The sequence below is a fragment of the Mya arenaria genome, chromosome 2 (genome assembly GCF_026914265.1).
Source record: "Mya arenaria isolate MELC-2E11 chromosome 2, ASM2691426v1".
NCBI lineage: Eukaryota > Metazoa > Mollusca > Bivalvia > Myida > Myidae > Mya > Mya arenaria.
Window position 1 is genome coordinate 53903804 of NC_069123.1, and position 14573 is coordinate 53918376.

At 35.4% G+C, this 14573-nt stretch overlaps 1 protein-coding gene and 1 long non-coding RNA gene across 2 annotated transcripts; one reads left to right on the forward strand and one right to left on the reverse strand.

Moving 5' to 3' along the window:
* Positions 1 to 16: 16 nt before the first annotated feature.
* LOC128206818 (uncharacterized) lies at positions 17 to 3539 on the forward strand. Its single transcript, XR_008256594.1, has 3 exons — positions 17 to 105; positions 519 to 574; positions 3422 to 3539. It is a non-coding gene; the product is annotated as an uncharacterized LOC128206818 (long non-coding RNA).
* Positions 3540 to 3651: 112 nt separating this feature from the next.
* On the reverse strand, positions 3652 to 10061 carry LOC128220245 (prefoldin subunit 1-like). Its single transcript, XM_052928565.1, has 4 exons — positions 9977 to 10061; positions 6245 to 6411; positions 5000 to 5084; positions 3652 to 4109 (listed from the first exon to the last, which is right to left on the reverse strand). Exons 1-4 carry the CDS (start codon positions 10028 to 10030, stop codon positions 4026 to 4028), a joined length of 390 nt encoding a protein of 129 aa, XP_052784525.1. The 5' UTR covers positions 10031 to 10061; the 3' UTR covers positions 3652 to 4025.
* Between the last annotated feature and the right edge of the window lie 4512 nt (positions 10062 to 14573).

A 14573-nucleotide genomic window follows, 5' to 3' on the forward strand; every position in this document is an offset into this window, starting at 1 on the left:
GTCCCGTACACAGTAGGTGGCCCCGTAACGAGGTCCCGGCGCCAGGCGGAACGGGACAAGATGGCCTTCTATAACCTCCGCTCCCGCCCCGTCAAACACAAACGGGTACGTATAGAATTTAGGTCCGAATTTCGCAATAGCCGATCATACCTTCCAGCTCAAAGTCAAAGTTTTACTGGATGATAAGGTAATCTTAAGACAGGCAGGTATAGGGAACCCTTGAGTTGTTTTTATATGGCTGAATACATTTAAGGAAATAGGCAACTGCATTCTTTATTTTTCTTGGATATGTTACCGAATAATGTATAGCGGTATACCATAAAACTGCCAGCATAAAAAGTATGTAAAGTTTACAAAACATAAACAAACCGTCGAAATCTGAAATTATTGGAAGGAAACTCTACTTCTAGGTACAGTTTGTAGGTATTACTTTTCGAAAAAAAAAATGCAACCTGGAGTACTAACCACTGACCTTATGGCCTTCTCTGTAACTTCTGTACTGTCACTTCCTGTTTCAGAGACAGAGCGAGAAATGTATCTCCTACGCCAGGCCCGGGTGTTCCCGTTGCGACAGGTAAGGATATCCCGGCAAGCTTTATCAATACAGCCGATCAAATTCCGAAGTCAATGCTAGTTTTGGACATGGTTGTAGCGCGGTACAGGTGCTGACTCCGAACGAATTTGACATTTCTAAGGCTGTTGGTATCATTGGCATGTAAGCAGGATTTGGCCTCCATAGTTTGCAAGTGTTACTTACACAAAGTGTATCCATACACCGGGCTGCGTATACTCCCGTACACATATGGCCATTAAGTTCTGGACAATGCAATGAAATAAGTTATATATGTTGTCGAAATAGTCCTTTCCAAGTTTCAAGCATTGCGATTGATCTTATAAGTTGCAGGCGCGTACTTTATCTGTCAAAGAAATCAACCAGTTTGCAACTCGTTACAACTCGGCCACCTCCGTTAAGTTCGGGATATACCTCGTAAAAAGCTTTAAGATGCGCGACCATGTCATGAAGTCGCGGGCGATAAACTCAAATATCATTAATCTAAGTAGATCCATTCGATACTGGAATGAAATATTTTGATTGGTGTCTTAATTATGCTATTCGACCCATATAGGACCGGCAATGTCACTCTTTCTCCTCTAATAAATAAGTATGTCCCTTGCGGTTGAAAACACATTTTCAATACAGGTGCGCCATGATCGATGGACTATTTTTAAGACTCGTATTATATCCGAAGTCCTTTGGACTCCAAACACTTTAACCAGCCCAACTGCGTTCATACCGCAATAATGACACCAAACACGCAATTCATTACTATATTTACACCAATAATCCATTTTGTGTTTCAAGATTTGTAAAAAAAATATTTTATTTCATTAAAAAAAACTTTTCAGTAATTCTTTCACACCAATCTTGTAAATAGAACGACCCGACCGTAACCAGAAACAGTTTGTCATATGACGTCATAACAACGCGGGGGGAAATAAACTTCATAGTTTAGTAGTGCTGGAAAACCCCGTCTTACACCCCCATGAAAGATGAGTCACGCGCAACAACACGCCACTTCTTATTTCTTTTATTGTATGGTTTATGAAAAGTATAGTATGACATTTCAATAAAGCGCAATTAAATATACAAGTATGCAAGACTTTTAATTAAAATTTAAATAAATAATTTTAAAAACGCGATCAAAAGTGAATTAAAATTACTGCGCTTTATGACGTCAGTAAACAACGTCGTACGCGCTTTTTGGTGAAATGTACAAAAGTGGGTTTTCTACGTCAAATTTTCCACAAATTGATAATTTTAGATATGCAAGAAAAAACAACCTCGTTACCGGCTTACGCGCGTGCACTCGGTACGGATTTTTCTACACGTACCGGAAACACATGATAGATACTTTTATGACGTCATGACGCGCAGTGATTTTTATTCACTGCATACGCCGAGAAGTTCCTTCAGTATCACGTCTTTTAAGGATCTTTTGTATAAGTTTGAAGGTATATTTTTGTAAAGTTGATGTTTATGGAACTCATCTAATGAAATCTCATAATTATGTTTACATAAAGTGTAAAATAAAAGAAATGAAAAGTATTACGTCACAGCGCGTGACTCATCTGGCATGGGGGGATGCCAGATGGAGTTTTCTAGCACAGCTGAATTCACCGGAAATGCCTATCCGGTGTGCTAGAAAGGGTTTTCCAGCACACTGGTCACATGATTGAAAGTGGAAACACACGCCCGGTTTGCATAATCATAAACAATACGCCTTGCATGATACCTACGGTGATGCAAGTAGGCAATGTCAACATTTGACGTAGTTGGGTGATTCACATTTGTCGAATCGCGGCAGTTTGGGGGTAAAACAGAAAACAACCTCTGAGAAAGATTCTATACGACAAGTATTACATAATCGGTAGTCAGCACTTGTATAAGTGCATGTTTTGACGACTGTGGCTTGACTTGATGGCATACCATATTCATAAGTTCAGAAAGTTTATGAGATTGAGACAGGAGGAAAGTGGTGTTGTTTCTTCAGTAACCGTCAGCCAATTATGAAGATATATTCTCTATAATGAAGACCACATGGACACCAGTGGAAGTCTCCGTATGTCTCCCTCTGTTAGGGTGGCCATGAAGGTCATATGTGGTTATCGCTCATCCGACATATGGCCTACAGGGGCGGTTCCACGATTTGACGTTAGAGGGTGCACAACGTAGGTGCATACGCTGTTGACTTGCACCTTCCCTTATATACAGAACCGAATTTTATTGTTTATTGCCCCCTCCCCCATGGCCAATAATCGAACTATAAAATTATGACAAGAACACTTACCAAATGATGCGGGTATGAAATGTTGCATCATGGGTATTTACTTTTATCGAAAATTTGACCTGGTGACTTTTTTAACATACATGAATCATCTTCTATTCGAAATTACTACATGTCAAACAGAAAAACTCCACACTAATTCTGACTGACTCGTTTCCTTAAGGTTAGATAGAATTTTGACCGCAAGTTAGTCGTAAGAAAGGATGCGAACACTGGGGTATAGCTAGGCCCGAGTTAATGTGCAGGCCCGGTTTGCCAGTAAGGTTCGGGCATTATGCGCTTGGGTGTGTTTTTGCACTAATATTTGGTAAATCCTGAAAAGAGACTTCTAATATTCTAATGTGAAGCAAATACCCTCTACCCCTTCGTGGAGCTACGCCATATGCAGCATTTGATTAAGAGCCTTGCGTTTTGACTACACAATTATTCTTGACCTGGAGTTCACAGGGGAATGAAGATTCGGAATAAGGGGTAGTCCAACAATTTTTTCCCATGATTTTTTTCATGTTTACTTGCGGCATGTTATCAAAATCATCCCAAATTTAAAACATTTAAAATATTTCCTTTTGTTACAGATTTCAACAGGACAAGAATTCCAACACCAACAGCAATGTGGACAGCGAGTCGGAACCCATTGGTGACGTCATTCATTACGTCACAGTGTGCAATAATGTTCCAAAGACGTACCGTGTGCCTACCCTAACTACCATAGCCGCTGAAGTTCTGAAAAAACTGCATTTACGATAAATATTCTAACACAACATCAAGACAAAGTCATGAATGAAAATAAATATTCTAACAACACTTCTTTAACTTGATTCAATATTTTATTGTCAGAAGAATTCTTAACATGCATAATAAAGATGAAATAAATCAGTAACTTCAAGTAGTCAAATGAACATGATAAATGTTTCTTTATCAAGTAGTTCAAATTATAAAGAAATAAATGTTTTATAAGTAACATCTCATTCAGAAAACATTATGTAATGCAAGTTTAGTAAAACCATGTTGTTCCATATTTATACAAAAAAATAAGCAAAATAAAAAAAAGTATCATAAAGCAATACAGTGTCCTAGAAGGCATTATGTATCTGAATAAATAATAAGCACATGAATTCAGATTCGACAGTCATGAAGGACAAAAATAAGCGAAAACATTCCAGATATTGCAAGTTTCTATCATCTGCCCGTCTTGGATAAGACAAGTTCTCGTAAGCTGTCTTCACTTTCCTTCATATTCCGTTCCAGGTATGTCTTATTTCCCTGAAATTAGAACAATAATCAACCTTCACTAAGAAATAATTGATTGTTGGAGTTGGTTTTGCAAATATAATGAGTTTCTAAAACTGGCTTCTGCTGCACTCAGCCACAGCATAAGTGAGATAACACCACGCTTCACCGACATACAACAAAGGGTTTCAGATACTTCTTGCATTCAATATCATTACTTTTCTTATCATGAACTAAATGGCTAACTTTGTCATCTTTCATCAATGAACATGCATTTTGTTAACTATACATCTAGATCTTTACTGTTATAAAGAATGTTCAAGTTCTGTAGCCAATGAAACATAAATATCTATCTCTATTTGTTTCCAGTCCGAACCGAAAAAACATGATTAATATTATTTCTTGCATACCTAATTATCAATTTTTGCATAAATTGACATAAAAAATGCATTTTTTACAAAAAGCGTGTGCGACATTGCTAACTGACGTCAAAAAGTTCCTCTAAAAGTCCCGTTTTTGGTGATTATTTAAAATTATTTTTAATTAAGTCTTGCATACTTATATTACATTTGATTGTGCTTTATTCAGACTTAATACACTTTTCAAAAAAACCTACAATAAAAGAAATGTGTGTGACTCATATTACATAGAGGGTGTAAGATTGGTTTTTCTAGCACTGGTCAGATGACACAAAAATAAAGTCTCGTATGCAAAAAAATTTCTATCACAATAATAGTTGTTTGTTCATCTTTTATATTTTATTGACATACATACATTACATACATATTCATACATATTCCATAAAAATGTGAAAAGACAAGTTCAGATTCAAATGATATTCTAGGCTACAGATGTGACAAGTGACACTGGGGTAATACTGATCATGATCAACTAATCAAATACACTTGAAAGGGTAAGATTACCTCAATAGTCTTGATTTTGCTTTCTGCTGCCTGGTTTTTCATTCCCAGCGTGTTCAGTACATTTGGTATAGGGGCCAGCATAAACCTGTAAACACACAACATAAGACAAAGGGAGGCAATACACCTTTCATGAACAAGAGGTATTGTTCTGTTATGCAGTCATTATTCAAAACTCAACTAAAATTTCCTGTGTTTCCTGCATGCTCCAGGCAATAAAAAAACAAGAGCAATGTGGTGCGAAAACTAGTCTATTTTTTAGCCATTATCAAGGACATAAATATTATGTCCCCCTGCATTTCATAATCATATCTTGGATTTTCCTTAGAAAAATAGAAAATCTAAAAACAAACCAATAATTGAATGCTCCTATTTTACAAGGAAAAATTAATATTTACAGCAACCCTTTCCAAATACTTTCAAACAAAAAACGTTCATTCTATGCTACTGTTTAAAAGAAAAAGTGTTATTGTGAAGCAACATCAACTTTTTACCATTGGCATAAGCAAATTGATTTTGTCGCTACTTGGAGAGTAAAATTCAACTCTATTCGAAACTTTGCAAGAATAATGGGGAGATATGGCATGTATGGGAGACCCACTTTTTGATATGGACTTTTTAACTAGGAGTTGGACTTATGTATAACAGCAATATGTTTTACCCCATTTGCTTACAATTGTACACAAAATGCTTGAGTAGGAGGCCAGTATTTCATATCATGTGCACAAAATGCTTGTGTAAGAAGCTAATAATGAGGTTATCCATATCACCAGCAAAAAATGCTTGTGTAGGAGGCCAGTATTCCATATCATGTGCACAAAATGTTAGTGCCAGAGGCCAGTATTCCAGACAAGCAGTGTGGACAAACGTCTACATCAGCTGATTTACACCAATGATTATCTTGAAATTGTAAAATGTAAGAACTATTCATGCCGCATGTTAACATAATTAATTGCATCCTACTCAGTCAATGTTTTACATTAAGATATATATTATATGCCTTTAAAGGATTTAAATTAAGAGTTAACAGTATATTTTCAGAAAATAGACATTTATTTTCAGACAATTACTTTCATCCTTCCCAGTCAATGTTTATCATTATGATATATATTATATGCCTTTAAAGGATTTAAATTAAGAGTTTACAGTATATTTTCAGAAAAAGATTGTGAACATTAATATGATCAAAGTTTGACATATTTTGTACATTCAATGTAAACTGGAAGCAAAAGATATGGCAGTACATACATTCTTCCAACTCCTTCATAGACACGAGTGTTTTCAGGCAGTCTACCAAGCTCCTTTTCCACTAAAAGGTTTCGTGTGACTGTTCTTTTCAGGGTCTCAATCTGGGCATCTGAGATCTTCAATTGCTGCTGAGTCATAATCATCTTCCCTTGGAGCTCTTGGAAAGCCTGGAAAATATAATAACAATTGTTCTTTCATGGGAGTAGGATTTGTCATTGATCCCAGTTCTTTTGTATAAACATTCAGGCAAACATTATAAGTATCTACTATGTGTTTCTGGTATGGATAGAAAAATCTGACACGAGGGCACGCGCGTAATCATTTCACCAAAAAGAGCGTGCGACGTTGTTTACTGAGCCATAAAGCTTGGTAATTTTAAATCACTATTGACATCATCTGGATCCTCTAAAAATCATGTTTTTCAGATCATTTATTTTCAATCGTAATTAAAAGTCTTGCAAACATTTATATGTGATAGCGTTTTATTGAAATGGCATAATATACTTTTCATAAACCATACAATAAAAAGTGGCGCGTTGTTGCGCGTGACTCATCTTACATGGGGGGGGGGGTGTTACAGTGTAAGACTATAAGTATCTATCATGTGTTTTTGGTACGGAAAGAAAAATCCAACCCAAGGGCACACGCGTAAACCAGTAACGAGGCTTGCCGATTTACCGGTCACCCAGCGTGCACTAGTGTTGGATTTTTTTATCAGGACCGGAAAAACATAATTGATATTTTTTCTTGCATACCTAAAATTATGAATCTGTGGGAAAATTAACGTAGAAAACGCACTTTAGTACCAAAAAGTGTGTGTGACGTTGTGTAATGACGTCATAAAGCGCAGTAATTTTAAATCACTTTCAACTTCAAATACTTCCTTTAAAAATTGAGCTTTTATGATTATTTTTTGTCAATTTTACTTAAAAGGATTGTATACTTATATTTTTGTTTGCGCCTTATTGAAATGGCATAATATACTATTCATAAACCATACAATACAAGAAGAAGTGGCGCATTGTTGCACGTGACTCATATTACATGGGGGTATAAGACGAGTTTTTCCAGCACCGGTCACATGACCGGAAACACACATCCGGTATGCAAGAATGTTTTTTCCAGCACTGGTCACATGACCAGAAACACACATCCGGTATTCAAGAATACATGTACTTTCCACCAATTTCACAAGTGCTATAACTTCAATTTTCGAGTAAAAAACTTTCTGATACTTAAAAAAATAGTGCTGAACATTTTAAGGAACCAATTTTACTTTTGGTTTATAAAAATTGCAGCAAATGTTTTTCACATTTACATATACAAATGTTTGATACGCAATCATGAAATAGGCTTTGCTAAGATATTTAATATCAAGGAAAAGCTTTCAAATTAACCAAAGGTAGACTTATAAATACAGTACCATTCTCCGTATGTTTTATTTTATTAAAATTGTTCACAAAAATATAGATTTTGGCAATATTTCCTTAAAATTCATCAAGTCAACTTAATTCTGATAAAATCACTCAATACGACGTTTCAATAGGCATGTTTTGGATGTGTAAGTGTTCACATGGATTAGACCCCACAGTAATTGAATGGTACATACATGTGAACTCTACCGACAGTAGGTAAAATATAACGCTTATGGGACCCCTCTACTGCTCTCGAGGTACGGATAATATCCCCCCCCCAGATGATTGCCCCCCCAGACATTAGCCCCTAGGACCATAGCCCTCCCGGAAGATAGCCCCCCCCCGTCTTAGTGAAAAAACGGACGATATCCCCCCCCCCCCCAATATTAAAATGCATATTATAACCAGTTTATTTAAGCAAATTTGCAAAACAAAGATTTTTATTATAAAATGAAACAACCCAAAGACATAAATCAATGAAAAAAAAATGTAGATATATATCAGTATTTATATAAAAGTTAATCAACTACTGTTTTATTGGTTATTTCTTAGTTTCCTAAATTTGTATGATATTCTCAAACCTCAATGACTCGAAATTGTGAGGACTATTTTTACAAGTCAAAATCGAACTTGTAACACTAATTCCCACAACATTGGCCACCCTTCATTGTACCCTTCAACACTACAATTCTGTTTGATGGTAATAGGGACATTTGCAAACAGTGTGGACCCAGATCAGGTGGCTCATACATGATCTGTCTTATCAGGGTGTTATTGCTTATTGTTCGCTGAACACTCGATTCACTAGTCTGTATAGAGAACCAGAAAAGGACCACTAAATGGCATTTTTTTATGTTTTATGAGTTTTATGAATATGCAAATTTAAAAGAGTGTATATATATGTAAAGTCATTTATATATATGCAGGGGGGCTATTGTCTGTGGGGGCTATTGTCTGGGATAGTCCAAATAATTGTACGTTGACGGATTTTTTTAGATTTTTGATATGGCAAATCCTTCACGTACAAATTGTTTAGTATCAAAAGTGGGTAGTTGTTCCGATCAGGATTCCGGGTTAAAGCATATAGCGTCTATAAAATATCATAAAAACAAGAAATATTACCAGATAATGTTATTTTATATTAGTTCCGTACACAAAAAAATAAATATCCAACTTATAATTATGAGTTTGACGGCTTTTTTTCATTTCATTCTGTCAAAACATAACGATATATACTTGAAGGGCACCTGCAAGGCTTTAGGGCACAGTTTTTAATCGCTCGGAACATTTCGGCTATGGCCGAGTTATTACGATTGTATAACGAGGTCTATCTCGAAGCTTTGTCGGAGGAGGTCGAGTTATTACGATTGTATCGAGTTGTTCCCCTTCGCATAATTGTTTTCTGTGTCAGTCAACTTTCGTTTTATTGGAAAGGTAAACAACTTGTTTTAATGCACTAAATGGTTGTTTAGTGCAAAATAACATTTCACTTACATTGTAAAATATGAATATAACTCTTTATGATCAATTTCAACCATAAAATACTTCACTTAAAACAATTTCAATATTTTTAAAACACCCCCGTTTTTTGCACATTCCCGTTTAGACGTTAGGGATTGGAAGAATCCCGTATAACACGTCTATTATTTTAGACTATTGTCTGGGAGGGCTATCATCCGGGGGGGATATGGTCCTAGGGGCTAATGTCTGGGGGGGCAATCATCCGGGGGGGGATATCATCCTACACTCGAATCAGTCAACTTGTGGCGTTAAGGGAACAAAATGAATATCTAAATTTTAAAAAAGTTCTCTGATTGCGCATTTTTATGGCTAATAGTTCTAAAAAGGTACAATATTTGATCAATGATTTACAAAAGATTTTTCTAAAGATATGCTTGCATAAAATTACAAAAAATAGAATGGATTAGAGTAATGAAGACAATGATATCATCAATTAGTTTTCCCCGTTGTACGGGCAATCCGCATATGCATTCTAGTAGTTCTGGCTTCAAGGTGAAAATATCACTTTAAAATGGTTAGTTTGTTTTTTTACAGTATGAATATACACTGAGTCTGACAATAAAATAATATGATAATGCTATCTCACTTAATCAATTAAACTTATTATATGATAATTGTAACTATGCCTGGAGTGAACATGGTTAGACATGCTTAAACAGCTTTCAGAGAGTTCCATTAATTTCACGAAAGCAACAGGTACAGCATATTGAATAAAAGGGAAACTGATATCTCGACAAAGTTATGTTTGAAAGAGTGAAAAAACAACTTAAAATATATTCTTGGACAAATAATAAACCTTTTTTAGCTCCAAATCTACTGATTTTTGTCCCGTTGCCTTGCTGGACGCCATTTTGGAAAATAATCTTCAAATTGAAGATTGTCTGGAAAGAAAAAAGATGCAGACAACAGTTTCTTCTTCAATACTGGCCACATTTAACAAATTGAATATTCTGCCTGGTGTTGCAAGAAGGAAATAAAATATATACATGTATATAGAGAGAGTGAGGGTATCAACAATAAAAGATTTAAAGTATTGGAGTAAGAAAATATATGTGGCTAGTCTGGCATTGGAGTCATCGTCTGAGCTGTTGACGTGATGTCTGGTTAATTACAGCGTGTTCAAGTCTCTGGTCGACTTTGGGTAGTAGGTAGTAGGACTGTACGTTGTCTTGAGGTGGTGCTGGCTTGTTGGACAGCAGGTTGGAAGGTGTAATATGGTCTATGAGGTTTCTTAAGTTATTTTTCTTGATCAATGGCAATTTTATTGTGTGCTATATTGTATATCATATTAAATATTGCTTTTCTCCGGGTAATTGTTAGGGTTTTCTATTTTTAGATCTCCCATCGTCTTTGTAAAGCTTGATCTAAACATAGGTGACTTCTTTTAGAGTGTGGTTGTGTAGTTTGAAATTGAATTTTATGGGTTGTCTATACCTTGGAAAATTATTAAACGAGTTTATTTTAAAACGAGGCTTTGCCGAGTTTTTATCGTTTTTAAATGACGAGTTTAATAAATTTGATACAAAATAATCACGAATTTGAGATTCTATTAATAACATAACTCAATTAAGGCTGAAACCTAGGTCAAAGTTTCTTCAATACACATTCTCGTGTCCTAGAGCGATGAATTTACATTGAGTGTTATTAGGATGCCTCATCCGCAGTCCTGAAAGAAAAAACTACGACATAAAAACATTTTATTTACAATAAAAAACATAGGCCATGTCTCAATTATCAACCGATTTTCAAAGATTTCACTTAAAAACAAAGAAAAGAACATATTTCAATCAATTTAAATTAATAATTAGAGCAATATCATAACTGCGTGACGTCATTAATAATCACGCGAGTGTGTACATGTCATTTGGCGGTTTAAGTTTGAAAAGACCGTTAATTAGCGTCACAGTCCACAGGTGCTCGTCACATTGACTAGATACAGTAATATTAAAAAAAAAAAAATTCTTTCATGCTTTCAGTCTTCGACGTAACCCACTCGACCATCGACCGAGTCGAGCTGTTTTCCGCTCGGTCGACTGAAAAAATCAAGTCACTAGCCCGCCCTGTCGAGTGATTTTTTCTCGAAAAATAATTATCCGAAAAAATACGGTATCCGTATCTGTTACAACAGGCTACCTAGACGCTTATTGAAATGCGCTTAATAGACGCTTGCACTATGACTGGTTTACCGCGATTCGCATCAGATCGATAAATGCTTATTCAAAATGTAACATTTCGTGTACTTGAGGGACGCTTGAAAAATTGAGAATGGGATACAGTCTATTCGTGTAGCTGTCATTTCTTCACACTGAACGATGTCGCTTCTACGTTAATTCTAAGGAGCTACCCCGAAAAGAAAGGCTCCTGGTGACAAGCCTGATGCTAAAATGGAGGTAACTAAGGTTTACGAAAAGGCAAGAAAACGAAAGTTCCAGTCAAGACCAAGAGAAGAGGACGACTTGGAAACACTCGACTGAATGATTTGATGGCTTTCAAGATCATGTCTCCAACCATCGAAGAGTTCGACCCTAAAGCAGCCATCGCTGAATGGATGGTAGGTTAAATACAGCAGGAATTAATATAGTCATTAAAAAGTATATGAAACTTTATGAATTCAAAAGCATGACAAACAATAATTGAATAATCTAGATATGTTTTAATAATACAATGTACATGTTCACAATTTCAGACCTCAACTCCATCTGGCCAGACGACATGAGTAGGAGAGCGTATAAAGCAGCCTGCCTGACCCAAGGAGGTCATCACCCATGCAGACTCTGATCTCGACCAGGCAGATGAGATGGACCAGGCAGACGAGATGGCAGACACACGCTCTCAAAGTACCAGTGAAATCCAGGTATCACAATCAAACAAAAGATCTCAGTTACAATATAACTGTTTGTACTGAATTTTACAATAATTAGTAAATACTATTTTCGGTTGAACAGTTATTTTGACAAATCAATTTTATGCCATTTCATGCATTACTTTTAGTCAACTACGACATCGCTGGTGCAAGAGAAGATGATGTATGATGGAGACGATAGTGACGGAGAAAGCGACTGCGAGATGTCAGGAGACCTTGTGTTTTCATTGTTGATGGAATACAGTAGAGATTAAAATGAGAAAACAGTTTACTGGTGTTATAGCTTTATTACCTTACACATATATTAAAATATCTCTGTTAAAAAGTTATTTTGGTTCGGGCTAGTGAAACTTGATTCGGGCTAGTGCTTTTTCCAGGCTGCTAGCCCGACTGGGCTAGTGCTTGAAAAAAAATAGTGCGAAGACTGTGCTTTTCGATGAAATATGGGTTTTTAACAGTGAAATAACGACAGTGAAAATATCAATTTGATATTTTCACTGCAAAATAAGGAGTGAAAATATCAACTTTTAGAACTACTTTTAAACTCCTTTGTAGTTACTTGCCTTGATCAAAATAGAACACTTGACTTTGATTTGTACCAGTAAATGTTGGCAAAAAAATGTTCAAAAATTAAAGAAATGTTTTATAAATTTAAATAAATATATATTTGGAAATTAACAACTTACCGTTTATTTAATACCGGTTATCCCGTTTTTCAAATATTTTCTTGATCTTTGAAGCTGAATGTTCGAACATTTGCTTTCATAAGAACAAATTAGAGACAAAAACAACTGTTCGAACATAAATATAATTTTATATCATCGTTCAAATGTATTTTGAACTGTTTGCCTTTGTAGTACGTAAAATGAGCTTCCCGGAAAATTCCCACAACAATTTACAGATAATCTGATATTTTTTACCCCACCCACACCTCAAAATTTGTCAACAAACTAGCGTGGCATTCACCCTTTATCTGGAAAACAAACCTGTTTTCAAGCGAAACAGACTGGTCTCTGACAGTAAGATGACTGAATATTTATTAACTATGAAACACATGCAGTCTTAAAATAAGAAGAATGTTTAAAATCCAATGAGTATCCGCGTTTGTTTTGCTGACACATTTGACCTTCAAATTTTCATTCATTAAATAGCGGCGTAGTAATTTGGTTATGTATTCATGCCCAACTTAAAATTCAAGTGTTTTCATTATTTTTTGGAGCATATGTGCACTTATAAAACTTCATTGATGACTGTTCTTAAAAGCTTTGCACTAAAAAACGAGCGAATAATAAACTATAAAAATGAATAGCAGAGAACTATTTCTCAACAAACCGGAAATATAAAAGTTGCCAGCTATAATTTTGCATGTGGGGGCCCCACGGGTAGCGGCGTAAAAACCACCCTTTTTAAAACAGGGGGTAATTAAGAAATAAATAAAAAAAACTAATAAAACTCCGAAAATAAGCATAAAAGAAACAGAAAATTTGTTTATTTCAGTGTAATATCGTATTTAATTTCACTCGTGATCATAGAAAAACTACATTTTCACTCGTGGCTTCGCCACTCGTGAAAATATGTTTTTCTTTGACACTCGTGAAATAAAATACGATTTTACACTGAAATAAACAAATATCCTCTATTTTTTTTTTTGGTTTTAAAATGATATATATTCAATATCTTGACCAAAAGATTGGTTGGAGCACCAGAAATGTTGTAAAATCCAACAGAAAAGGTGAAATTTGAATCAATAACTGTGTGAACTTGAGCATTGCTGGCGAACTGTGTGCGTAGACTGAGCATTGTACAGGTTTTTTCACTGGAGTACAGGATGTTGGATATTTTCTTGTGTTGATTTAAATTTGGATTAATGTGGCTATGGTTGTTTAAAGATGCAATGTTCTTGTGACGTTGTGTCCCGATATTTGCATAATCTGGTACGCAAGAACATTGTTGTTATTTATGATTCAATTCCTGGACGTGGTATTTTCTGGCGCTGTGATCAGGGGGTCGTTTGATTGGATTAAGCCCAGCCTTCTTCACCATACGTTTCATCGTGGAGCTGAGTTTGTTGACATCGACAGGAATTATTTTGAAACATTGTTTCTGATGTTTGTTAACGTTTTTTGACAGCGCGTATGAATACAATTTTCTGTGATGCGGTTACCTAATTTGCATAGTTATTACACTAGTTATATATGAACAATATTGCATGGGGTTATATCACTCCTGCGCACAGGCATCTGGATCATTGTTTGTCACTTAAATGTTGTTTAAAACCATTTTGGGTACATACAATGTGATAAACAACACATCTGAAGATATTAAGTGTCTTTGATATACAAAAAAGAAACAAGGTATGTAACTCAAACTTACCAGATTTCACGGTAGAGTCCAGTTTTATTCAAATTTCCCAACCAACATATAAATAATCCATTTTTAAATAAGTGACATGGAAAGAAGAGTCAATTACCTTTAAAATGGTGTGCGATATGTTAGTGTATCTATAATGTCTTTAGACAAACAAGCATAA